Source organism: Geotrypetes seraphini, chromosome 4, assembly GCF_902459505.1.
Source record: "Geotrypetes seraphini chromosome 4, aGeoSer1.1, whole genome shotgun sequence".
Lineage (NCBI taxonomy): Eukaryota > Metazoa > Chordata > Amphibia > Gymnophiona > Dermophiidae > Geotrypetes > Geotrypetes seraphini.
Genome location: NC_047087.1, coordinates 278410784 through 278437974, shown reverse-complemented (window position 1 = coordinate 278437974; position 27191 = coordinate 278410784). Strand labels below are relative to the sequence as shown.

Sequence of the window (27191 nt, the reverse complement as noted above, 5' to 3'; positions counted from 1 at the left end):
TTGGATGAATAAAATCATTTGAACCATTGGATGAATAAAAGGACATTTACCCAACAGTTTGTGTTCACCAGTCTTTATTAATACAATTCCACTCTTTATTTTGCCATATAGACTACAGTCATAATTCAAGATCATTTCCCCAACTAAGCCCCAGGGCTTTCCTAGAGGATGCTAGAGCAGGGATGAAGCGCAGGCGGCGAGGCACCCTATAGGTGGCGCTCTGGCTTCCTTAAGCCGTGCGGCCGCAGCTCCCGACTCGTTGGTTTTGTGGGCGGGCTGCTGAGGCTGGAACCGGTGTTCAGCCGCTTGGAAGTTTCTGGCTGTTTTGTCATCACCCTCCGTTCTGGGGGGTGGTGGGGAGGGTACCTTTCCCGGTAGAACATGGGGGATGAGGGGCCAGAAGCTCCGGGAGAGCAAGGGCCCCCGAGCGGTAACAGCAGCAAAGATGACGTGGAAGAGGCTGGCCAGGTAACCGCGGCGCCGCCGGGCGCTCGTCCCTGCCACGACCCCGGCCTCCCCGTGCTGTTGCTGAGGACCGATTCTGTAGAGCTTACGCTACACATTGGGCAAAAACTCTTCCGGCCGTTTATCCCCCCTTTCCCAAGCATGAACGTCTGTAGAGGAAGTGATGGATGGCTTGTTTTTCTAGCAGACAGTCAGGACTTCGATTATTATCTTCTGTATTTTTCAAACTCCTGTATTGAAGTAGTTCTGAAAGTGAAACTTTATTGATGGTTGGGGAGCATGATTCCACGAAATAGTGCAGTGTGAGCTGGAAGAGTTTAGGTGGTGAATTATAAATAAACTGGTATAGATGAGAGAACTTGCTCCTATCTATATTGCCTGTCAGTGGCTGCACTAGCCGCAGAAAGTGACCTTCAGGCTCCATAAATAATTCTGCCAGCCTCTGTCCCAAAGCCATTGAGCTATATAAAATGTGGCTAGAACCTCAACATAATGTTGCTGTTCTGACTTGGTTGTGTTCATGTGTGTAATTTTTGAGAGAGGTTCAGCCAACCAGATTCTTGATTGACAAAGGTATTCTCTGCTTGTTGTTTTGTTTTTTTTCCTTCCCCCTATTGTCAGTTGGATTGTACCACTGTATATGTAGCTGCAGCCTTAAGTAGTCTTCGTGTAATGACAGAAACATCTGGTAAAGAACTATTGAGGGACTTATGTACTAATGGGTATCGGCAAATGTTAATGCAGTTATTTACAGTTTCTAATAGCTTTGTACAAAGTGTGTTAACGTGTGCAGATAGCAATTTTAATATGTGCTGCCACCAAAGGCCAAAGAACAAGCAGAATACCCAACTAGGGAAAAATATATATATATTGATATATATATTGTATTTTTCCTTATTAGATATTGGTGTTTAATGGGCTGTCCAGTGTTAATATCTAAGAGACTTAAAACAATCTATTAATGCCAGAAAATCTTATCACATCTCAGGCACTGCAGTGACATAGATGGATAACATCATATAACTTAATGTAGTGGTTCCAAAATTTGGTCCTGGAGATACCCCAGCCAGTCAGGTTTTCAGGATATTCACAATTAATATTCATGAGAGAGATTTGCATGCACTGCCTCTACTGCATGGAAATCTCCCTCACAAATATTCACTGTGGATATGTTTATTTAAGATTCGATATACCGCTCCTGCATTTTACTGACCTAAACGGTTTACAATGTATCAAACTAAAATGAAATTAGGTACTTGAGAAAACCTACCCTATCTGTCCCAAAGGCTCACAATCTAGCTAAAGTACCTGATAAACTAAAAATATGTAATAGCATATAATACATTTCCAAGATCAAAAATCAAAGATAAAAAATAGAAATAATAATGACAGAAACATAGAAACATAGAAAGTGATGGCAGAAAAAGGCCGAGGCCCATCAAGTCTGCCCACTCCATTGACCCCCCTAGTTAATCGCTCTCTGATGACCTTTTCCCTCGTAGAGATCCGACATGAGCATCCCATCTGTTCTTAAAATCTGGCACGCTGCTGGCCTCGACCACCTGTACTGGGAGCTTATTTCAGCTGTCAACCACTCTTTCAGTGTCACCATGAAACTTCCCGCCCTTTATTTTCAGCGGGTGTCCTCTTGTGGCCGAGGGTCCTCTAAGAAGGAAAATATCATCTTCTACCTCGATGCGACCAGTGACATACTTAAACAACTCAATCATGTCTCTTCGAGAGAGTATAGCCGCAATTCGTTCAGCCTTTCTTCATATGATAGATCTTTAAGAGATAGAAAAGTCTGTGAAATGGCCTGATAAGTCATATTTTAGTGCAGGTCTTAATACAACTCCCAGCATAGCACACTTTACAGATCCGTCACTGGCAGAGCTTGAGAGCATCACAGAAATTAACATTTCTAAAACATATCCACTAAAACTGTTATATGAAATAAATAAACCCAAATCAACATGAATCAGTACAAATTAATACAAATTATCCTGAAAACCTGACTGGCTGGGGTGCCTCCAGGACCAGGTTTGGTAACCACTGGCTAATATATTGAGGCCAAAGTTTGACAAAGTGAAATCTTGTCCTTAAAAGTGTATGATGATCATTTAGTTAAAAGGCACAGTTTCTAGTTTAATGTGGTATTGTAATGTATTTGCATATTATGTAATAAATTACAGTTATGTGGAGGAGTAGCATATTGTATAGTGCTTTGATCCTGGCAAACTGGGTTTGATTCCCATTGCAGCTTTTTGTGACTTTGAGCAAATACTCTCCATTGCTCCAGTTACAAAACTTAGATTGTGAGCCCACTATGGACAGGTACTTGCATATAATGTGTACAGTAGTGCTGTCTGATTTTGAATCGATTTGCTGAAGCATAAGAACATAAAAATTGCCCTACTGGGACAGACTGAAGGTCCATCAAGCCCTTTTTCCAACAGTGGCCAACCCAGATCCCAAATACTGTACCTAGCTAGATCTCAAATAGTAAAACAGATTTTATGATGTTTATCCTAGGAATAATTTTATACCCAGGAAGTTTACAAAACGTTATTTTAATGAGAGAATAAATGTCATCTAAACCTGGAGGATGGTGGTCTAGAAATGGCCACTACCTATAAATCCACTCAAATAATATTTTTCTTCAGACCCTCAGAAATGCCACCATCCACTCACTCCAATAGTTTTCATAGTGGTTGGATTTAAACATTGAATCCTCACCGGGTCATTTATATTTATAAATATTTTAAGTAGAAATGTATTCTCAATTCACTTAACTTGTGTTTTAAATATGAAGCTAATACTTAGCTAAAGTGGTCCATTCAAAGGGATCAATCGCCAACATGTTTCATCAGGGCACAAATCCCTAAAAATAATAATAAGTTAATTAATAAAAAATCTACCCAAATCTTCACCATTAAATCATTCACATCTCCACACCCATAAAGATTAAATGGGGTTCTTAGTTTACCTCTATCCACAATTGGTTTCCCACAGCACGACCACTCCTAATTCCAAAGTTTCACCCCAGCTATTGAGAGCATTGAATTGTTTTTCTTTACATGACTTATCTTAGCTACTTTATCCACGGACAGCTCATACTATTCTCAGATCTTAATGCCCTCCGTCTCTCCTCTGATTTCTCTCCCCATACCTCTTTGTATCCATCACTGTTCCTGCATCTCCCCGCTAATTCCTCCACTCTCTCCACACAGTTTTATACACACTCTGATCCATTCAGTATTTTCAGACACTTTCTCCCTTTACAGCTTTCTCTTCTACCATGATCCTCTTACTCTCTGCTCCCCCAAACACCCCTAGAACTCCCCTGTACACAGACTGTGGCCCCACTCATGTGGCAAAAAATAGTGCATACCAGAAAATATAATACAGCAATACTTCATTTGGTTTCTCTGCTGCTTTATAACACCTAATTGTTCACATTTGCCTGATCTTTTGTGGTCAAAAGATGGTGTGTTTTACCAGTTGCGTTTTGGTAATCTTTGCCTTAAATCTTTTACTCGAAGGTTTTTCAAAATATTGTTTAAATTTATATCATGCTTTATGAAGCAGCTTATAATACTTTTAAAAGACACAAGGGGAATCTCAGAATGCCACTTGTCTGCTTGTTGATTTCTGCAGTACAATGTGGCAGCACTCGTCACTGGCTCTATTCTCTTCTAATCTCTTTTTTTCTTTTTTTATATTCTTCACACTGTTTCTAATTCTAATTTTTCATACTGTTTTTGTGCTCTTTAATAAATAAATAAATATGCTAGTGTCGACGTGATGATGTTACACGCATGCGCAAAGGCCCTTTAAGCGGGCCTTGCGCCGAGAGAAGGGCTGGCAGAGAAAAGGGATGCCGGTGTCGAGAGATTGCTTATAGGACGTGCCTCTCTTCGCGAATGGCACGTCCTCTAGATAGTCAGCTGGCGCCGGCATCTCTCCTCTTCTCCAGTGTACTGCGGCACACCTGAAATCTCAGGAGTCACACTGGTGTGCTGCGGTTCACAGTTTGCGATACACTGCTCTAAAGCAATGCTGAGCAGGCTGTTCAGGGGACAGATGCTATTTGGGAAGGGTTGAAATGATCTTATGGCCAGTGTACAAGATTGCTGTCAAAGATCTTTACCAGACCCTGAGCAGCCAGAGCTGGGGATCTTTTTGTGGGTTACGATGCTCTCGCCAGTAGTCAACAGGATCCTCTAACTAGAGAGCTTATCAAGGTTCCAGACAGATTTTCCGGGAACTGGAGGAACCAAGGTTCTGGTTCTAGCTCTGCAATGCTAGCCAGAAAGCCACAATGATGCCAGCTCTCATGCCGCATTGGAAGTGATGAGGCAGAGGAAAGGCCCTGCCAGGGCTGGCTGAAAGCAGCCTGTTTATGGCGCTGCATCTGCTCACTTGCTGCTACTGCTTTGGGTAAGTGAGGGAGGGAGATGTGGGTTGTCAAGACTGGCTGCCTGCTGCTTCGGGGGCTGGGGGGAGGGAGTGGGGTTATCGGGACTGGCTGCTTTGGGGGTGGGCTGGGGGGGGGGGGGGGGGGGGTTGTCAGGGCTTGCTGCCTGCTGCTTTGGGGGCTGGCTTGAGGGAGGGAGGGTGATTGCCAGGACTGGCTGCCTGCTGCTTTGGGGCTGGAGGGAGGGGGTATTGTCAAGGCCGGCTGCCACTGCTGCTTCGAGGACTGGAGGGAGCGAGATTTGTGACTGCTACTCTGGTGCTTTGGGGGCTGGAGGAAGGGGGTTGTTTGATCAGAAGCGCATGACTTTGGAGGTTGTTGGGTGAGGAGTGTGGGAGACAATTTTTTTTTGCCATCAATTTTTTTTTTTTTTTTTTTTGCCGGTTGGTTGAGAGTGCCGGTTATTGAATACTGGTTAACTGGGATTCTATTGTACTACTACTTCTAATCATTTCTATAACGCTACTAGACATATGCAGTGCCGCACATCAAAACACAGAAGAGACAGTCCCTGCTCAAAATAGCTTACTTTCTAGTCAAGACAGGCAAATGGACAAGAAGGTGCATCAATGCACTGTGCTCAGGTGGGGGAATTACAGAGAGAATGATAAGACAGAGATATTGGTGCCTAGAAAGTGGGTTGGAGTTTGGAATTGAAAGCATCTTCAAAGAAGTGGGTTTTGAGTCTGGATTTGAATACTGCCAGAGATGGAGCCTGACGTATTGAGTGTAGCAAGGTAGAAGGGACGGAGTCTGGAGTTGGCTGTAGAGAAGAAGGGTACAGATGAGCAGAGAGCCAGGGAGAGTGTGGGGAGAGAGAAAACTGAAACTGTGGGGACTTAGGAGCTGCGGAGCGAATACAGTCAGTCAGTAAGAGGAGTTTGAACTGTGTGTGGAAATGAATAGGAAGCCAATGAAGTGAACTGAGGAGAGGGGTAATGTGGGCATAGCGACATTGACGGAATATGAGGCATGCAGCTGAGATATGAATGAATTGAAGGGAAAGAGATGGTTTAGTGGAAGGCCAGTGAGAGGAGGTTGCAGTAGTCTAGGTGAGACGTGATGAGGGTCTTGGAAATGCGCTCAGAAAGGAACAGTCTGATGATATTGTAGAGAAGGAAATGATGGGTTTTGGCAGTCTGTTGGATATTATCAAGGTAAGAACCTTATCTCTGTATATTTTGACATAACAGATGATTTAAGAACTTCAGCAAGGTAATCGCTGGGCAACTTTTACATTCCTTCATTTTTATGTTGTCCTTTTATTCTTTCTTGAAGGGCAGCATTTGTTCTTTGCAGTTAAGCAATTTACTCTTGCCCGCAACTCACCGTATCTTCCTTCTGGGCTAATCTATCTCTTGCATATTCACTGTGGATATCCTGAAAACCTGAACTACTTGGGGGTCTCTTGAGAACCAAAATTGCCTTCTGTTGACCTAGCTTAGCCTGAATTTATTCTTGGTTTCCTTGTCATGCATATCAAATGAATCCATAATTTGTGGTTTGCATCCATCTACCAGCAGATGGAGATACAGTACAGAATTATGCTTCAGTATGTCTTAACTCAGACAATTTAGTATTAGATACTGTAACAAAGCAGTGGAAAACAGTTGCTGAAGTAATGCAAAAAGCATTTATTCAACAAGAGAAAAATTGGCAAAAATAAAAACTCTCCTTCAGTGATATAGAGACACAAATAAGAGCAGGGAGTCGTCTGGTTTGACTAAAGGAAAGAAAATTAAGGCTTTATTGATATGGCTTGCAAAGCGCAGTAGTCACACTATACACTACTGGATCTGAAATTGCATTCCTGTCACTCAGTCCTTGCGCCAGGGATTGCAGATATGGATAAGGGTTCAGTTTGAACCACTTATCTTTCTGGTTTTATGTGAAAATCTGCTGGAGTTTCTCTGTCTCTTGCATCTCTATCATGCCTACAGCACCATTTTTCCTAATTATTTAAAATAAATGATGATTGATTAACAATACAGAATTTTAATTAAAACAATTACTTAAATAACACTCTTGAAATTCTGATACTTGCATTTTACCTGCTGACTACAGAGGTACACTTGGCTTATAGCACATAAATTTGAGCTCGGCTTATAAAAAGTTGCACCAAAAAATCCTCTTTTGTACACATAGCATGCCAAAAATGAGAGGGAACATTGTTTGCAGCATATGCAATCATATTTTTCTCCTGTTGTGTTCATTCCTCACTTCACTCTCTGCCACTGTTGTCGTTACCAATACTATCAGCGCTCCCTTCCCATTGCCTTCACTGATCACCCCCCTACGCTTGGAGTATGACAGAAGTAGTCCAACACATTAGGCTACATCCTTTTCCTCTCTTGCCTGAAGACCCAGTATATAAAATATGATATTCAGACAGCAGAGGACGAGAAGGTATGTAGTTGTGTTTAAAATAGGTTTGAATAAGTACCTGGAGGAAAAGTCCATACATTTTTAAGGTAGACCTGGGGGAAGCCATTGCTTATCCATAAGTTTAAGTAGCATGAAATCTTGCTACTTTTTGGGACTCTACCAGGTACTTATGACCTGGATTGGCCATTGTTGGAAATAGGATACTGGGCTAAATGGATCTTTGGTCTGACCCAGGGACAAAACAAAAAGCCTCCAAAACATGTGAGCCAACCATAGACAGAACAATGAAAAGGGAATTGCCTTTTTGTGGTTACACATTCAAAGTGGTTTACATATATACAGGAACATATTTTTGTACCTGAGGCAATGTAGGATTAAATGACGTGTATCTGCATATGTGAACAGTGTTGCATACATCCAGTAGTGCAGGGGTGTCCAATGTCGGTCCTCAAGGGCCGCAATCCAGTCGGGTTTTCAGGATTTCCCCAATAATTGTGCATGAGATCTATGTGCATGCACTGCTTTCAATGCATAGTCATTGGGGAAATCCTGAAAACCCGACTGGATTGCGGCCCTCGAGGACCGACATTGGACACCCCTGCAGTAGTGCTATAGAAATAAGTAGTAGAGGAAGGGGTTTCATTTTCTGCAGCTACTCACTTCTACCAGTATCTCTCTGGCTTGTGGGGACCAGTTCAATTATGTGATAATTCGAAAGAACCATCCAGTTCCGCAGCAAGGACAGAAATAGGAAGCCCTTCTTGTGGCACAGAGTATAAGAAAGTCATCAGCTTCTGTTATGTTTTGTTATTATATAGACCAGTGTTCTTCCATGGACCAGTGCCGGTCCACAGAAATTTCCTGCCGGTCCACAGGGCCAGCACATGCATCAGGCCCAAAACAGTGTTCTTCAACTGCCGGTCCATGGTGCGATCGATGCGGCATTATCTTCGAGCCAGCTCCCTCTTCCTAACTGATTCAGTGCACAAAGCCACGGGCAAACTGCGCCTGAACCGGAAGCCTTCTCTCTGACATTGCAACGTCAGAGGGAAGGCTTCCAGATGAGGCACGGGACGTGCAAGGTGCAATTAGTACTATTATGGGGGCAGTGTCTGGAGTGGAGATTGGGTAGAGATGGGCAGGGTCTGGCCCACAACTTAGCCCAGTGTTCTTCAACCGCTGGTTCACGGACCAATCCACAGAATAATTATTTTATTTCTGCCGTTCCATAGGTGTAAAAAGGTTGAAAAACACTGATATAGACTAACAGAAAGGGAGCTAGAGAAGGCCACAGAGGCCTGTTTGGGAGTCTATGGGGGATGCTCACTGGTTACCAATAGAGCATCTCCTACTAACTTTTAAAATCAGAGCAAATAACCAGCCAGAATTTATAAATTACTTACTTTCCCATATAATCAAACTAGGACCTTAAGATCTATAGCTTACAACCTTCTTACCATTCCCTCATTGAAACATATCAGTACAATGAGGGCTACAATGTTCTCGGTTAGTGCCCCATCTCTTTGGAACAGTATCCCAAATTATTTACGCGAAAAAACAACTCTTGCCAATTTTAAGATGCAGTTAAAGACATTTCTCTTCCTTGATGCTTTTGTAACTTAAACTGTCCTTTTAAGGACGACTTGGATTCAAGAAAGGTTTCCACCTTCAGTTCCCCCTCCCTTTGTTATTCTTTCCCTTGAGTGTTTCCTTTATTTCTATCAATTGTAATTCTAACCCTTCTTCCCTTTTGTTCCCGTTCATCAATGTCTTTAAAAAAAAATGTCATTTCCCCTGGTTTGTTTTTGTTTAAATTGTATGTTAATTGGCGCATTGTTTTGGCGTTTATCCCAGGACAAGCAGGCAGCATATTCTCAACATGTGGGTGACGTCACCGACGGAGCCCCACAGCGGACAGCCTTGCAAGCAGACTTGCTTGAAGATCTTTGTAAGAGCTTACGAGTGCTGCACTGCGCATGCGTGAGTGCCTTCCCGCCCGAGTCAGGACGCGCGTCTCCTGTGAGGTACCTCAGTTCAGATAACTAGCTAAGAAGCCAACCAGGGGAGGAGGGTGGGTTGTGAGAATATCTGCCTGCTGTCCCTGGATAACAACTGTTACGGTAAGTAACTGCTTTTTGTACACCGCCTAGAGAGCTTGATTGGGCGGTATAAGAAATTTTAAATAAACTTGAAACTTGATGTTCTCTTTGTCAAATGGCCCTTTCGCTTTGTGCTAGTTAACACAGAGAAACATGAGCTGCAGTGTATGACATCATTATTCTGTTATTTAAAGTACACTTTCACAAGAAAAATATATAAAATGTCAAGTGGAATCTACACAGCACAGCTTAGGTTTGGATGGGTTCATAGACAAAACCGCGGAAGACAAAAGCGCGCGCTGACAACTGAGCGCAAGACGGAGGTGCGCGCCGAAGAAAATGACAGTTTTTAGGGGCTCCGACGGGGTTTTTTTGTTGGGGAGCCCCCCCCCCACTTTACTTAATACAGATCGCGGCGGCGTTGTGGGTGGTTTGGGGGGTTGTAACCCCCCTCATTATACTGTAAATGTAACTTTTTCCCTGTTTTTAGGGAAAAAGTAAAGTTTTCAGTAAAATGTGGGGGGGGGTTACAACCCCGAAACCCCCCACAACGCCCCCACAACGCGGCGCGATCTGTATAAAGTAAAGTGGGGGGATCCCCCCCACACACCCCCGTCGGAGCCCCTAAAAACAGTTATTTTCTTTGGCGCGCGCCTCCGCGCTGCGCTCAGTTGTTGGCGCGCGCCTTTGTCTTCCGCGGTTTTGACCTGACATCGTTTGGATGTAATGTACATCAGGAGATGCATTTTGGCGTCCCAATTGAAGCTTGATCGGATACATTACACCCTGAAAGAGCAGACTTGTGAAACGCTGGCCACCGTTGGTGTACCGATCAACAGAAGATAAGTTGAAAGTTATTTCTCCTATCATTCAGCACTAACAGCTCTGCTTAAGATTTTTACTTTCTGGAGTGCAACGGAGGTTTTTTGCCAATGAGGTTAATTCCTAACCACCTGTCAACCACCTTTGTGGAGATGGGAGGGTCCTAGTCTGAGGCTTTTTCCTCCATTGTTTATTGCACATTACATCTAAACCTAAGCTGTGCTGTGTAGGTTCCACTTGACATTTTATATATTTTTCTTGTGAAAGTGTACTTTAAATAATATTGAGTTTTTCACAAGATCCGAGTTTCTTTAGCTGACATCATTATTCTGGTCATGTGCATATTATTAGTTTCATTACCATATCAGTTTTAACATGATGTGATTACATCAGTACCTAAAATGGCTTTTAGAAGGTATTTGTTTTTAGAATTGATTTGTTTCTGCTGTGCAACCTAGGAATCTTTGATGTTTCTTGGAGGCAGCGAAGTGAAAAGTAGTGCGGTGGTAAAATATTCATCTGCTCCACCTCCAGCCGCATTTTCACGTCTTCAGGAAAAGACGGACTTGAAGCTGCCACCTGCCAACTGGTTACGTGAAAATGCAAAACTGGGACCAACTATACTTGGTTCCAGCAAGAAGAGCAAACCATTTTCAAGGTAAAACATGATTATCTTTGGAATGAAATTTTGTACCCAAGATGTGCAAAACCCTTTATCAAATATCTATCACAGTCATCTTTTTTTGGGGAAAAGACCATACAGTAGTAATTAAGGTGTAATTCTTTTGATAAAATGCACTTCTGCAAGTACAGTGTGGGAAATTTCTGCTTGCACCTACCAGATAGATTCTGACCCATAAAAATTCTTAGCTTTTATTTAAAGGTTGTGGCCACTAAATAAAATTATCATTTAAGAACTTAATGCCACCCATTTTGTGGGTGACAAGGATTCATGTGGTAATTCAGTGCTAACAAGTTAGTGTAGCTGCACGGTTTAGGACAGGAACATGCTGTTAGCACATGCAGATTTGGCTGTTACTGATTTCCACGGTACGGCATTTTAAGCTATTCATGCACAATAATGCATAATGCAGCTTAGTAAAAGTTTCACATTTTGATTTGAAATTTTTTAAATAGATAATTTCAAAGACCAAAATCACCTACAGCATGATACTTTGACCCATTTTTGACTTGCCTTTCTATGCATAACTTTTTATTTTTTGTTATTTTTAAAGCTTTGGAATGGCATATGATTTCATTGATTCTGTGGGAAATGACGTTGATGTTGTCTCGGATTCTGAGGTATGTTTTTAATACCTTGAGGTATTTGTGCTCATAAAGGACCTCTATGATAGCAAAAGCTTGAAACTCATATATGAGAACATTGCTTCCTAGGATTCTGAAAAATGTGAAATTTTCCCCCTCTTTTTACAAAACCACGATTGCGGTTTTTAGTGCAGGCCACCGCGTTGAATGCGAACTCATAGGAACTCTGAGTGTCGGGAGCAGCGCAGAGCATTCAGTGCAGTGGCCTGCACTTAAAAAAACGCTATCAGGGTTTTGTAAAAGAGGGGGGGGGTTAATAGGAGCATATTGGTACAGTAGTTTGTGAATGTGTTCTGCATTTAGTAGCTATAAGTATAAATTTGGATGTATGTAGGAGGCAGCTGTCAAATGAGAATTACTTGGCAATTCTATCACCAGGTTGTTTGTATTTCAGCAATAACTGAAAATAATCAGTCATAAAAATGGAAAGACATGCTTTAGTTTTAGTAAATGCATTTTTTCCAGGCTTGATAATGGAGGCAATGCAGTGTCTGTTTTAGGGATAGGGCATTTGGGCAATTCCCTTTGGGCTTCTGTTCTGAAGCCAAGGAAGGAACAATATACCAATGGGGGCCTCCTCCCAAATTTCAGTCTTGGGTCCCAATATGTTTAATATCAAACCTTGTTTTATGGTGTGTCCTGCCATCTGTAGCTGCTGCTAGGTCAGTTTTTGTGTCATGAAAATGCCATAGTGTCTGAGACACAGGGCTATGGCGTTGGTACATCAAATCATCAATGCCAACTCTTCTATTTTTATTTCTTTATTTATATACTGCATTATCATATAATTTCTAGGCAGATTAAAAATGTACAATTTAAATCAGTATGGTACGATTATTGATGTTAAAACACAAAGACATAAATCCATACATAAAATAAAAAGGGGGACACACAATGCCATGCTGAAGAAGCGGATGTGGAGAAGTCAAGCTGCTGGACCCTCGATCTCTAAATACCGTATGTACATAAACTAAGCTGAATATAAACCAATGTAACCTTCCCCCCCCAAGGAGGAAAAATTGTTGATTTGAATATAAACCGAGATTAGAAATTTGGGTATGTGTATGTCGTAAGTAATCACTAATTTTTCAGTTGGGGCTGTTTCAAATCTAAAAAACCTGAAGAAGAGTTGACAAATATCTTCCTACTTGGGGACATGATGCCAACTAGTTTCTGGACTTCTATCCCCACCAGAACATCTGGCCTTAGTCACACATACAGAAAACAGAAAAACCCTTTTCAAATACAAACCCACAAATTAAAAGTACTATTGTAAACAAACGAAACCCTAATATGCCAGACAGTACACCACAAAAGAAATAAAAATAAATGCATTTCTTCCTGAAGAATTCAAATCATAAAAACAGATGTAAATTTTCAAAATTGACTATTTCAATCACTAAATTGAAAACAAAAACATTTTTCTTACCTTTTTTATCTGGCGATTTTATTTTTCTGATCGTCTTGCTCCCTCTTTGCTCTGTTTCCAAGGCCTCCTTATGCATTTGCTGTTTCTTTCCGCTCCTTCACCTCTTGCACTACGTTCATCTTTGGCAGTGATTTTCATATTCAGTTTTCTTCTGTTTTTCTGCCTCCATCTCAGATCTAACTTTCCAGCTCCTTTCCCCCTCCTCCATCCGTGAGCACCATCTCTTTCCTCCTCTTTCCTGTCCCTCTGTCCATGTGCCACCATCTCCTTCCTCTCCTCTGCCCCTCCCATTCAGCATTTCTCCCCACCTCCCCCAGTTCTACCAAATGTTCTCCCCAAACAGTTTTGTAGCACCCCTACCCACAAAAACTGCAAAGAGGTTACCAGCGCGGGAGCAGTTCTCTTACACTGCCCGTGGCCATCTCTGCAGTGTTCTTTGCTATGGTCCACTGAAGCGGAAATAGGAAGTTGCTTCAAAGTGGGGTGGACCGCGGCAAAAGAACAGTACAGAGGAGGCCACGACAGCACTGGAGAATCTAAGAACAGTGGCTTTTAGGCACTTTTGTCCTTCACTACCTGCTCCAGCCCAACATCACACTTACAGTTCCGGAACTCAGGAAGCTGATCCGGCACTCTGTGCTGGTGAAGGGCCTTCAGCATCTGTAGGTGCTTAAGGCTTGCTGGACTCCCTTCAAGAATCCAGGAGAAAGTGGGAGCCAGCAGGCCTTGAGCACTTGCAGATACTTAAGGCCCTTCACCAGCACAGAATGTCGGTGTCGGTTTCTTGAGTCCATGAACTAAGAGCTCCTTTTAAAAAGGCGCGCTAGGGCCTAAACACGCGGAATAGTGCGCGCTAGTCACTACCGCCTCCTTTTGAGCAGGCGGTAGATTTTCGGCTAGCGTGCGCTAATCCGGTGTGTGTGCTAAAACCGCTAGCGCACCTTCATAAAAGTGCCATGTCAGTCTGGGGCGGGGGGAGCAGGTAGTGGAGAATAGTGCCGGTCATCGTGGTGGGGGGGAGTAAGATAGCAATGCCAGTCATCAGGGGGACAACAGTACTGATCATTGGAGGGAGTGGAGGATAGCAGTGTCGAGCATCAGCAGTGGTGTGGAGTGGAAAATAGCAGCATTGGTCATCGGTTGGGGACGGGAGGAAAAAAGCAGCATCATAAAAGGAGACTCAAATGTAAACTGAGGCTCCCGTTTTTGGGATTTTTTTTTGCTCAAAAATCGTGGTTTACATTTGAGTATGTACGGTACCTTCTTTATAATCCCCTGTATTTTGAAAGCATTACTATAACTTGCCATAATTGGAAGTTGGTCAGAGTACTGTTTGCAGGACTGTAAGAAAGGATATGTTGGTGAAATCTCTACTAAAAGAGAGAAAAGGCGAGATCACAGGATGCTAAGATAGCCAACTCAGATAAACCCGAGTTGTCAAAAGTATGCTCCGTGTGGATACAATAAATCATTACGGAGGTTTGAAGTGTCATTGAATTCCCTTTGGCTAAAAGAGTGCAACAGATAAGACACATTGGATGTTGTTGACGGTCATTTGGAATCCTTGAAAGGAGAATTTGCTGCGTGGTACTAGAGAGTATAGACTTGGAGGATTTGGTGCAACAATTAATGACCACTAACACGGATCTTAAAACGAAGATGTGAACACTAGAAGATAAACTTAATGACCTTGAGAACAGGTCCGGATGTGGGAATTTAAGATTGGTGGGCTTTCCAGAGTCTTAAGCAGATGCCGAAATGTGTGCAAAGATTGGCTTGAAAGCATGTTGCAGCTTCAGTCCATGGCGAACCTATAGAGAGGGCACATTGATTAGGCCCAAAGTGCACTTATTCAGAGAGACCTAGATTAGTAATTCTAAAACTTTTGAATTACGTACATAAAATGGAAATACTTTGGGCGATTCATACCCAAGGCATGATGCTTTACGAAAATAAGACTGTATTGTTTCTTTCAAGATTTTTCAACACGTGTTGCTACTCAGCATAAGGCCTGTACTTCATATGTGCTGAACTGTACAATGAGCACATCCAGTTTGCATTGATGTATCCTGCCTGCTTAAAAATATTCTTCAAAGGCAAGTCCCATGTATTTATACTGCAAAAGGAGTCCTCTGCTTCAAGCTCCTGAAGGCATATTACATTTCATTAGAGATTTCTATTCTGCCATTGCCTTGCAATTCAAGGCGGATTACAAAAGGATTACAAAAAAGGTATTACATGAAGAAGATATCTGGTAATTTCTAGAAGAGATACGGAGTAGATGAGGTGCTTTGGGGAATCAGGAAGGTAGTGGGAAGGAGCTAGCGGTATTAAGTCGTTTGCAGGAATTTCTTGAAGAGTAGAGTCTTTATTTCTTTTCTGAATGTTTTGTAGTCTGGGGTCATAATTAGTAGATTGGAGATTTGGTTGTCGAGTTTTGCTGCTTGTGTGGCTAGGAGGCCATCATATAGTTTATTCCGTTTGACTTCTTTGATTGGAGGGTAAGTGAATAGAGTGTGAGTTTTCCTATGTCTAGCTGATGTAGTTTGGATGAGACGGTTGTTTAGGTAGGGTGGGCTGTCGCCGTTTATGGTTTTAAATAGTAGACAGTAGAATTTGAATAGTATTCTTGCCGGGATTGGAAGCCAGTGTGAGTTGAGGTATGTCTCTGTGATGTGGTCATGTTTCCTTAATGAATAGATAAGTCTCGGTGCTGTGTTTTGGATTGTTTATAGTTGTTTTATCATTGTTGCTGGGCAGGGGAGGTAAAGAATGTTGCAATAGTCTAAAGCAGTGGTTCCCAACCCTGTCCTGGAGGACCACCAGGCCAGTCAGGTTTTCAGGATAGCCCTAATGAATATGCATGGAGCAGGTTTGCATGCCTGGCACCTCCATTATATGCAGATCTCTCTCATATATATTCATTAGGGCTATCTTGAAAACCCGACTGGCCTGGTGGTCCTCAAGGACAGGGTTGGGAACCATTGGTCTAAAAGACCTAGGTCTAGTGATTGTACCAAGAGCCGGAATTGTGTTCCATCAAAGAATTTTCAAACTTGTCTTAAGTTTCTCATAACTGCAAATTATTTCTGTATTGTTTTATTGATTTGCGGTTGCATGGTGCAGCATCTATCTATCGTCATTCCTAGTAGTTTTAGGGTGGGTTGAATGGGGTAGTTGATTGAGTTGATTTCTATATTGGTTATGGTTGGGACTTTGTTATTTTCGAGGAGGATGAATTTTGGTTTGTCTGGGTTCAGTTTCAGTTTATGATCTCATCCATGTTACTATCGTTTCTAGAGTTTGGTGTAGTGTGCCTGTCATAGAGGACTTTGGTTGATCAAAAGGTATGAGAATGGTGATGTCAACAGCATAGCTATATGAGGTTAGGCCTAGTTTGTCCAGGCAGGCACCGAGGGAGGCAGTATAGAGATTGAAGAAAATGGGGGACAGTGGGGATCCTTGAGGTATACCGTAGGGGTTGGACCAAGGTTCTGATTTTTCTTTGTTTGACTTTACTCTGTAGGTTCTGGATTTGAAGAATCCTTCAAACCATGAGTATACCTTATCAGTGATACCTATTGTGTCCAAGATTTGCAGTAGGTACTAGTTATTTGTTGGTTAATCTTTTGGAATTATTAATACTTAATTCCAGTGCAATAGGGGAGACATTCTAGACAAGTGGTTAGTATCCCAATTGCTGTGTGCCTTATGCAGAAGGAATCCAATCTGGATTTTTTTCTCTGTGACTGCTGTACTTCACTGTGCTCTCTAGCTCCACCTACAGTTTTTTTTCCCCTTCTGCATGCATGCCAGCAGGAATGCGTTTGTTCTGCTCCCTCCTTTTTATTTATTCAGTGTTTTTTCGGGATTTCTTCTGCTTGGAGTGTTTATTCAGCTCTGCCTGTTTGGAGAACATACAGACTTTTGTCTGCAGCTGACAGGCCAATCCCAGTTGGTACCTGTTAGCCAGCCTGTTTCTCCTACTGCTGGACGACATTCGGCACAGGCTGTTGGGCATACCTAGTAGATTCGACGGTGTCTCGCAGAATGCCGGCTGTGTTCCGTGCCTCTGCCCATTCCTGAGTGCATCTGTCGGTCCGAAGGGGTAGAGGTGCTGTCAGGCATGGTGCCTAACTGGCAACCTGAAGATCAGTATCATGGAGGCATTCTAAGCATGAGGCAGTGGTTTTCTGATTCCAGCTACTGTAAGAGCTGTGGCAGGCTGCAGCACATTTCCAGCATTTCAGCATAGGTCACAGTGAGTAAAGGCTGTCACAGTCTATGAGGTAAATCGGGGGTGGGGGGGATGTTTGCAGTTTTGAAGGTTTCTGTATGTCTCTCCTGAAAAATCCTAAAATCACAATTTTTGATGTTTACTATATATGAAAAATCTCAATTTTTGGCTTCAATTTCTTAGTGGCACCCATCTTGGATTTTTAGTGATCTTTTTTTCAAAAGCTTCCTGCTTTTCCAAAATTGCAATCTTTGCCTCCAAACTTGTTGGGATGGAGTTCTTGGGCTCTCCTAATGTGGATTCTTGCCAGGATTATGCAGATCTGGTGCTTTTGGAGTGTTTTTGCACCATGTCGTGTGGTGCTGCCAGGAGTGGCGGCAGCACAAGGTTTAGCCTCTTCCTTGATTCAGCAGGTGAGTAAATGCTCGGCTAGCCTGGTGGGGCAGCTTATTTTGTTTTCGGAGCTCGGCACGGCTGCTGGTTTCGTGTGTAAGACTTCAGACCCTCTGCAGTCTCGGAACCATATTCTTCCGTCATCTCAGTGACTCTGCATCCCAGGAGCCAGAGGCCTTCTCAGACTTTATGGCATATTTGTGAAATCCGTTCTTTCCCTGTATAGTCCCACTCCACCTCTGATCTGTCTCTAAGCGGCGTTACTTCTATGGACACATATTTTTTTCTCAGTCTGCCACTGTTCTAGCACTGCCTGATCATGATCTGGGTGATCCTTCGGATAATGATAGTCTCCAGCGTAGCGCTTCCAGGCACAGGAGATCAAGGACTGTATTCTGGCTCTTTGGAGTCCTCAGGAGTGGCTTTGCCAGATCTTATTTCTGAGCCTCTGCAGGAGTTGAATTTGGTCACTGAGCTGACTTGGTCCACTTTTTCCTCCTGGCTTTGTGGAGTGCACTTCCCAGTCTTCTGCCTTTCCCTGGTACCCTGATATGAGGATTTTAATCTCAGAGCTGTATATCAGTTGATGCCAGATGTACCAGGAGCTTTTGGAAAGTGGGCTAAAGAGTCCAGATTGCTGTGCCGTAAAATGTGCTTAGTAGCTAGAAAATGTATATTGCAGCATTGGACTACACTAGAATCTCCTAATATTTGGCATTGGTTTGTGTTCCTCCACACCCTGGCGAGCTGGGAGGCCAAAGAAGCCAAGGGTTCTCATAAAAGGATATCCACTCATACGTAAGAATTTCATCCCAGAAAGGACATAGTCTACTGTTAAACAAGATGTAAATGCGGGGTAGGGGGGAGGGGTTGTGAAGGGACCTGGGGTACTTAACTGGGAGGACTTTATTAGCAGACTAGCAGACCTTTGGGTATGGGTGTGGATAGGGGTAAAATATTGGGGGATTTTTCTTGAGATAAGTAATTTAGGTTGCTGACAACTGTTAAGCTTATGTGGTGCTTTTACTGCTGAATAATTGCCTCGCTCTCCATGATAAGGGTAATTGGGAAAGGAATTGTTCTGTATTCTAATGAAAAACACTTGTGTTTGCTGCTGTTTTTTTTTTTTCCTGCTTGTTTAATGAAATTGTTTCAACATAGAATCTCAAAGAGCGTTGTTTACACAGCCTTGACCATTCCGCTCAATGTAAGGCTAAATTGCTGGCCTTGCAAGTCACCCTGAATGAGCATATTCATGCCGGGGCACTTAGATTTGCCCAATATTATAAATATCAACTTTACCTTCATGAGAAGAAAAGCAGTAAGTTGCTCGCCGGGTTGATTAAACAGGCTAGGGGTCCTGGACTGATACCTCAGATAATGGGGTAGGGGTGGGGGATAGATGGGGAAATTAGTGAGAATAGATGCAGAGATCTTGTAAGTATTTCTGGATTACTACCAATACTTTTATATACTTCCTCATCAGAGTTTGGTGCACCGGCCAGCCAGCATATATTTAGACAATATTGAGATCCCATCACTATTGGTTTCACAGGACTGTCTGCTTGTAGACACACTAGATTCTTGAGGGCACTCGAGGTAAGAGGGGAGGGGCTGAAATCATTATGTAAATGAAGCTTCCTACAAGCTGTCTGGTGACCATAGTTGCATAACCCACTTGTCCAGGAACAGTGTGGATTTACAAGAAAGAAGATTAGCAAAGGTAAGAACCTAATTTTTTGTTATGGTTTCCTTAGCATCAGAGCAGATAATTTTCTTTATTTTAGTCATAGCAGATGAATCCAGAAACCCTCCCTTAGTAAGTGACTATGTGGTTTCCTATGTTGGTTTCTCTGTTTTGAATTGTTTTTACTAGTTCTGTTTTGTGGGGAAGGAGAAGTCTATTTGTTTTCTTTACCTTCTACTTTATTATGGGAAATATTGAATCACCAGGAGCCTTACTGTCTTAATGGTTGAGTTCAGTTCTGAGCTCTAGCTCCACCTGCTGGTAGATGGTCACAATCCATAAGTTTCTGGATTCATCTTCTATGACTAAAAGAAAAAATTATCTGGTAAGACATAATTTTCCATCTGCTCTTAGTCCTTGTTATGAATGAAGCTTATTGGATTGCTAGGAATCCAGATTGTTGTTGATAAAGTTGCAGCTCATCTGATGTCATGATCTGCTTTGTTTTATGTACTATTAATGCTGATTTTCTTTCTTATTTTATTATGCTAATCCCAAAGAACATAAAAAAACTTCTGAAGATCCCCTATAGCAAGTCCCATGTAAGCATGGCTGTGCACCGCATTGGGCGAACTCTCCTACTTGACGAGCTGGATATTCAAGAGCTCTTCATGAGGTCATCTCAGGTTAAGCATTTCATTTCATTAAAAAAATAAATTGTCATTGTACATTGTCTTCTGAGGGTTAAGCTTGCTAACACTTTATATGACTGTGATGTGTGCCAGTGATGGTTGTGTAGGACTCTATTATTTTGAAACAAGCATTAATTGGCAATAGTAATAGGGTAAAATAAAGATCATTTCCTTCCCGCTTATCTAGTGTAGCTTTCTTCTTAGGATAGTGATGGACTGCTTTGAAACTTGCAAAGAACTTAATTAAAATCCAGAACTTGGTTTAACACTACTTTAAACATATTACAGCTTGAGCAATTATAGTAAATGTAGCCCCTCTGCAGAATACTATAATGTTTAATTATTTATTTTTATTAAACTGACTTAAAGAAATGCAGAAACCATGAAGTTCAACCCTTTTTACTGTTATTCTTGCTGTTTATAATAGAGAATGACACGGGGAAAAAATCTGTCCCCGTCACCGCCCCGTCCCCGGCCCACCATCCTCTGCACCGCCCCGTCACCGCCGTTCCCACCACCACCCTGTCACCGCCATCCCTTTCACCGCCCCGTCACCGCCACTGTCATCCCATTCACGCCCCGTCACCGTCCCCGCAGCATCCATATAAGCCTTAGTACTGTAATATTTAGCTTATTCCTTTCTTATAAATCAAAGTTCCTGCTGAACTAGAGAAAGAGATGTTCAGCTGGCAGGGCTTTGTTTATAAATTTTTATCAACACAACTAATATACTACTTTATCCTAAAGCAAAAAAAAAAATAGAATTTTTTTTCTACCTTTGTTGTCTGGTTTCTGCTTTCCACATCTTCTCATTCAATTCCTTCCATCCACTGTGTGTTTTCTCTCTGCGTCTTCCATTTGCTGTTACTGTGCCTCTCCCTTCACCCCCCCCCAATTGGTCTAGCACCCATCTTCTTCCCTCCGCTCCCCCATAGTCTGGCATCTGTCTTCTTCCCTTCCAGCGTCTTCTCCCCACTCTGTCTTCCACATTTCCTTTCAGGGTCTGTTCCTCTCTACCCTCTTTCAATGTCTGTTCTATTCCTTTCCACCACCACCCTTCCCTCCCTCCTTTACCATCTGTTCCTTTCTACCACCCTTCAGCTCCTCTTGCGTGGCCTATCTATCTACCTCCCTCTCTCTTATTTTCGTGGCACTTTACAATGTAATTTGTGCAAGCCGCTGGAGCCTGAGAGCTCGGTCCCTGTCCTATCCCCACAAACCATCTCGCTTCTGTGTTCCTATTTTCCCCATTTCTAATATCTCCCCTATGTATCTGGCATTGCCCCCCACCCCCCCGTGTCCATATACCATCCCCATGGCATGTCCCCTTTATGTCTCTGTCTGTATGCCCCATGCACATAATTTCCCCTCTTTCTGTTACCTTCCTGTGTCCAGATTTCCCCTATCTTACTCTTCCATACCAGTGTGTCTCTTCTTTTCAACCCCATCTAGCTTTTTTCCCTCTTTCTTCCCCCCCCCCCCCCCCCGTGCTTCCTGCATCTGGCTCACCTGCCTGTCCTCCCCTTTCTTTCCTGCTGTGGGTTTTTCTTTCCCTCTTCATCCCCTTGGCCCAGAATCCTTTTCACTTTCACTCCCTCCTTCCAGTGTGCGGTCCAGCAGCCCCCACCCGACCGATCACAGCACGCTAATGGTCTTTTGCAGTCATCCTCAGCTCTTAGTACCAGCCAATCAACTCACTCTCTAGCAGATTTTCCTATAAGTGATGCTTTTTCAGCTGCAACCGGGACCAAGGAAGAAACTACCCAGCATATTCTTAACCCCAGTGCAACACTGAATTCAAATCGTTTCCAAATGCTGCATTCAGCACATCCTCAGGGCAGCTTTAGCAGTTCCAAATTGTCCTCTGTGGACATGAACTTTCCTGCATCAGCTGGCTCTCCTCAGATGAGTCATTTCTGTGATCATATAGAAAGCAATTGATTTTCTTTGTTAGATGAAAATTTACTTCACCAAGATGAATCTCAGACTGATCCAGTTTGCAGGCTTTCTTTTTCGGCGACCCACACGCTTTCAAAGAGCCGCTCACGCGCGGCTGCTCAGTGTTCAATCTTCTGCTCTGCTGCAACTTCCTGTTTCCGGTTGCGTCACAGCAGAAGATTGAACACTGAGCAGCTGCGCGTGTGCGGCTCTTTGAAAGCGTGCGGGTCGCTGAAAAAGAAAGCCTACAGTGCAAACTAAGGTGAGGTGGAGGGAGGGAGCTGGCTAAACTCTACGATCGATCGATTGGGTGGGTGGGCGGACGGACGGGTGGGGGCTGCAGGGACCGCGCGATCTTTGATGCCTCACGATCTTTGATGTCACTGACTGCAGCCAATCACAGAGCGGCGCTTGACCAGGCAGGAAGCGCAAAGGTCGCTCTCCTGTGTTGTGCGTTGCTCTGCAAAGAGGCAGCCGTCCAGCAGGAGTCCGTGCTGGACCACCACCACTTAAAAAAGGTACTGGGGGGGGGGGGGGGAGGTGCGTCTTATGGTCCAAAAAATGTAGTAATTCTTTATTCTTACTCTTGTAATTTGGGTATTTTTTTTTCTCAAGATACTAAACAAAAATATCCTCTGCTAAGTCCAGTAGCTATATAAAATAAGTATTATCTCGCAACTTCGTGTACAAACATGAATAATTACCTATTTTGACAGCGGTGTTTCATATTTGAGCATATTTGTTAGTCTCATATTTAACCTTGTGCTTGTTCTGATTTCTCAAGACAGGAGATTGGGCATGGTTAAAAGAATTCTATCAAAGACTAATAGACCAAAAATGGCAGAGAAAAAAGAAGAGTAAAGAGCACTGGTACCAGAAGGCAATTCTTTCCAAGTTTTTGTACTACAGGTAGCTTGACTATGGCTTTGAGAAGCTCATTTCATTATCTAGTGCTTCTAGAACTTTTTTCTTAGGCTGTTACTTGCCAGTTCTGCTAGAATGCTGAAAAAAGTATCAAAGGAATCTGAATGTTTCACATTCATATTCTTTCCTGCAGTAGTGCTGTTTTTTTTTTTATATTCTTTATTCATTTTTAACACTTTCAATAAGTAAAAACATTAAAGAAGACATTTACACTTTAAACAATACTTAATATCCTTACATGACTTATACAGAGTGAAATCCCTCCCTCCCTCCCATATTATCTATCAGGTTATTCATTAACTAGTCTTTAAGCCCGTTACATTAACGGGTGCTAGAATATATGTCTTTCTTTCTGTCTCTCTCCCTACCCTATCTTTTTCTTTCTGTCTCTCTCCCCCCCCCGCTGTCTTTCTTTCTGTCTGTCTCACTCCCTGCCCCCCTTTGTCTGTCTGTCTGTCTTTCTGTCTCTCTCCCTGCCCCTGTGTCTTTCTTCCTTTCTTTCTGTCTCCCTCCCTACTTCCCTGTGCAGCAGCCGCAGCATTCATTTTCCCTCCATTTCCCTGTGCAGCAGCATTTTTTCCCTCCCCCCCACTTCCCTGTGCAGAAGCCGAAGCAGCATTACCTCCCCCTCCATTTCCCTGTGTAGCAGCATTTTTTCCCCTCCTTCCCACTTCCCTGTGCAGAAACGGAAGCAGCATTCTCTCCCCCTCCATTTCCCTGTGTAGCAGCATTTTTTTCCCTCCCTCCCACTTCCCTGTGCAGAAGCGAAAGCAGCATTCCCTCCCCCTCCATTTCCCTGTGTAGCAGCATTTTTTTCCTTCCCCCCACTTCCCTGTACAGCAGCCGCAGCATTCTCTTCCCCTCCGTTTCCCTGTGCAGTAGCATTTTTTCTGAGCCTATGAAGAGCCATTAAACAGCTTCTTTTGTTTTGTAATGTGGACATAATTTCTTCTGGTTGACTCTTTTCTTGAAGAATGTTAGATATGGGTACATAATCTTTTATATAGATTTTGTTCCCTTTTTTTGCCCTTATCAGCATTAATGGTGATGATGCTGCACAACCAATCCCTTCCACTCAAGATGAGCATCAAGATACGCCAACTCTAGACCAGACAAGTGATACTGAAAGTGCCTCCTGGCCAGCACCTTTTGAAGCTTCATCCTCTGTATCGGAAGATGCTACCAATCAGGTTAATTATTCCCCAGATTTTGCTGCTTGATATTTTTGCTTTCATTGTGATCAAATAGTGAACCTTGCTGGTATTCATAGACATGTCTGTCTGTTGTGGGTCAGGGTTCAGAATTTGAAATGCAAGTTAAAAGCATGTTTTCATTTTTGAAACTTAGATAGCCCTTGTAATCAGTACTACTAGTAATCATTAGTGTGGTGCTGTACCGCACATAAGTGGCACAGTCCCCTTTCCTTAGATCTTAGCCTAAACAAGGTGCAATCAGAGAAAACATAAAGCTTTGGGTTAAAATCAACAGGAAAATGGGGGGCTTGGCCATGCAGTGAGCGGGGGAGCTGAGTTGTTCTTGAGCTCCGTAGCTCTCATACTGTTTGATTGATCGAAATTCCATAGCACATCTTGACCCAATCGTTTACCATATTGTTCCGCCTCCTCGTATGGACAAGTTTGTCCAAAAAAACAGTACTGATATGACCACGAAGAGTGGAAAAAAGGAGTTAACCCTTGGCAAGGCCCAGACGAGTGCAGAGGGGAAATGGCGGGCCCTGCTGAAGAGCAGGAAGTGTTTAGTGACACACTGGTGGTGAAACTTACAGAGGCTGTCGTTCTGGCACTAGGATCATGGATGGATAAGGTACCCTCCCAGCTTCCATGACCGAGTTTGCCTCCTGGGTGGCAGAGGTGGAGAACCACATGAGTACAGCGGAGGACTCTCTGACCATTGTGCACGCAGAGCTCATCTGATTGAAACGCAAGCTAGATTCTAATGAGGAAAAGCTGGAGGATTATGAGAATCGCTCCAGGCGAAACAACCTCCGGCTTGTGGGCATACCTGAACTCATCTCGGATGCCTATTTGACTGCCATCCTGGAAAAATGGCTCTCAGCGGAACTATTTCTTACTTCCACACTGGGCCCCCTGAGGATCGAGAGAGCGCATAGGCTGGGCAAAAAGCAGGCCAGGGCAACTCGACCCAGAGTTGTGATCCTCCATATACTGAACTTTGCTATCAAGGATCTGATTATAAAAGCATACCGGCAACGAAAGGATCTCACTTTCCAGAATCAGAAGATTCTCATCTTCCAGAACTACTCTGCGCAGGTGGCCTCCCTTCGGCAAGGTTTTTTGCTTATTTGTAAACAGTTGGCGGACAAGAATCTGAGCTTTACCCGGCTAAACTGCGGGTTCTTTATGGGTTCATAATGGTCAACCTTATGTGTTTGAGAACAGTGAAGGGGCCCAGGACCAACTGAGACAATGGTTTCCAGCGTTGGAGCAGCCTGTTTGACTGTTTATGTGGTAACACCTAGTTGGTGTGGTTCTATGCCTGCTGGACAAGAGGCCCCTGTGCGGGGTGAAAGTGCAGTTTGGAAGGACCTTTGTTGACATCTCTTGGGGTTTTTCGCCCTCAACTGCGCTTCGCTGGATTTTTGCTCCCGTACACCTGGAGGCCTGGTGTCATTGGATCCAGCTCTCGCTTTGATGCTTGGATGATTTTCTTCGCCTCTGAGACAAGGAACTTGTTTAACTTATGTTATCTGTTTTCCTGGTTGCCTGTGGATTCCGTTAGGGGTCTGGTAATTTGGGTTGTGTTTGTGTGTGTGTATGTGTGGGGGGTGGAGATTATTGGCATGTGGGACCCTCTGTGATGGTTTGGTGGCTTATGGAGTACAAGATGGGAGGGATGGGGGGGTGAGGGCTTTGGGGAGGGGATGTGTTGTGTGGCCTGGCGTGGAAGTGACTGTACGAAGTGTGTGTGTTACTATGGAGTCAGGGTGAGTGTTACTATGGAGTCGGGGTGAAGGCTGGGCGCCCTGGCATTGGTTCTGGCTTGTTCTGCATGTATTCTGTCTTTATCTGTATCTCTGACCCCTAAACGAGGTATACACTGTGTGTCCTGGAATGTCTCCGGGATCAACTCCCCGATAAAACAAACTAAGATCCTCCAGTATCTGGCTCGTCATAGGGCTGACATTGTGGGATTGCAGGAGACTAAGATTTCTGAACTTGAGCATGGCAAATTGCGCTGCTCCTGGGTAGGGCAATGCTATTCTTCTAAAGCAAAGGCAGAGGTGGCCCTCCTCGTACACCAATTGGTCCCCTTCCAAATGATCAATGTTATTTCTGACCCTGAAGGACGCTACGTGGTGGTACAGGACCCATTACATCGGAGCAAGATAGTGCTGGCCTCCATTTATGCACCTAACACTGCTCAGCGTACCTTTTTGAAGAACCTATTGGGTACTCTTTTGCCTTTACATGATGTTTCCCTCACACATTCAATTCTTTTGGGAGACTTCAATTCAGTTCTGCAGCCAGGTCTTGATTGCTCGGGTGACTTCTCTCATTCTATCACTAGCTCAGACAATAGGTTACAAGCTTTTCTTCAGACCCTTGATCTCGTAGATGTGGCACACGTTACATCCTGGGGAACGTGACTATACCCATACTTCCAGAGTTCACTGCACCTCTTCAAGGATTGATTATATCTTTATTTCTAGTTCCCCCTTTCAGGGTGTGTATGGGGCAGATACTGGTGCTCTAGCTAGCTTGGATCATACGCCCATATGGCTGGACAAGGATGTGGGGCAGGGGTCTCAAAGTCCCTCCTTGAGGGCTGCAATCCAGTTGGGTTTTCAAGATTTCTCCAATGAATATGCATGAGATCTATGTGCATACACTGCTTTCAATGCATATTCATTGGGGAAATCCTGAAAACCCGACTGGATTGTGGCCCTCAAGGAGAGACTTTGAGATACCTGATATGGGGGGAGGAGGTATTGGTAAGGGGGGGACGGTGGCGATTCCCTATAGCTTTATATCAGGATCCTGAATTTGCAACCTATTTGGTTCAGCGATGGTAGGACTATGTTACTTTTAATAATGAACATTTTGGAGAGGGTGAGCTTTTTTGGAGTGCAACCAAAGCTGTGTTACAGGGAGCTATTATAGCCTATGGCTCTCAGAAACATAAGATCATGGCCCGCAAGGCTTTAGATCTGGAAAAGCCAGTGAAAATATGTCATGGGATATTTGTTTAGTCTCCTTCTCTACAACACAAAAATGATCTCTGCACTGCCCAGGTAGCTTACAAAGCCTTATTGCAGGAACGAACATGCTGTACTAT

The 27191-nt window shown here is 43.4% G+C and overlaps 1 protein-coding gene across 2 annotated transcripts in view; it reads left to right on the top strand.

Moving 5' to 3' along the window:
* The first annotated feature begins 255 nt into the window (after positions 1 to 255).
* EDRF1 (erythroid differentiation regulatory factor 1) overlaps positions 256 to 27191 on the top strand; it is a 155904-nt gene continuing 128968 nt past the window's right edge. The window contains exons 1-6 of one of the 2 annotated variants that reach the window (XM_033942621.1): positions 256 to 468; positions 10707 to 10906; positions 11484 to 11550; positions 19881 to 20006; positions 22735 to 22859; positions 23911 to 24064. In XM_033942621.1, the coding sequence (XP_033798512.1) occupies positions 382 to 468; positions 10707 to 10906; positions 11484 to 11550; positions 19881 to 20006; positions 22735 to 22859; positions 23911 to 24064 (759 nt within the window). In that variant the 5' untranslated portion in view covers positions 256 to 381. Of the gene's footprint in view, positions 469 to 1019; positions 1039 to 10706; positions 10907 to 11483; positions 11551 to 19880; positions 20007 to 22734; positions 22860 to 23910; positions 24065 to 27191 lie in introns of those variants that run through there. The other variant, XM_033942623.1, reaches the window with a different exon arrangement.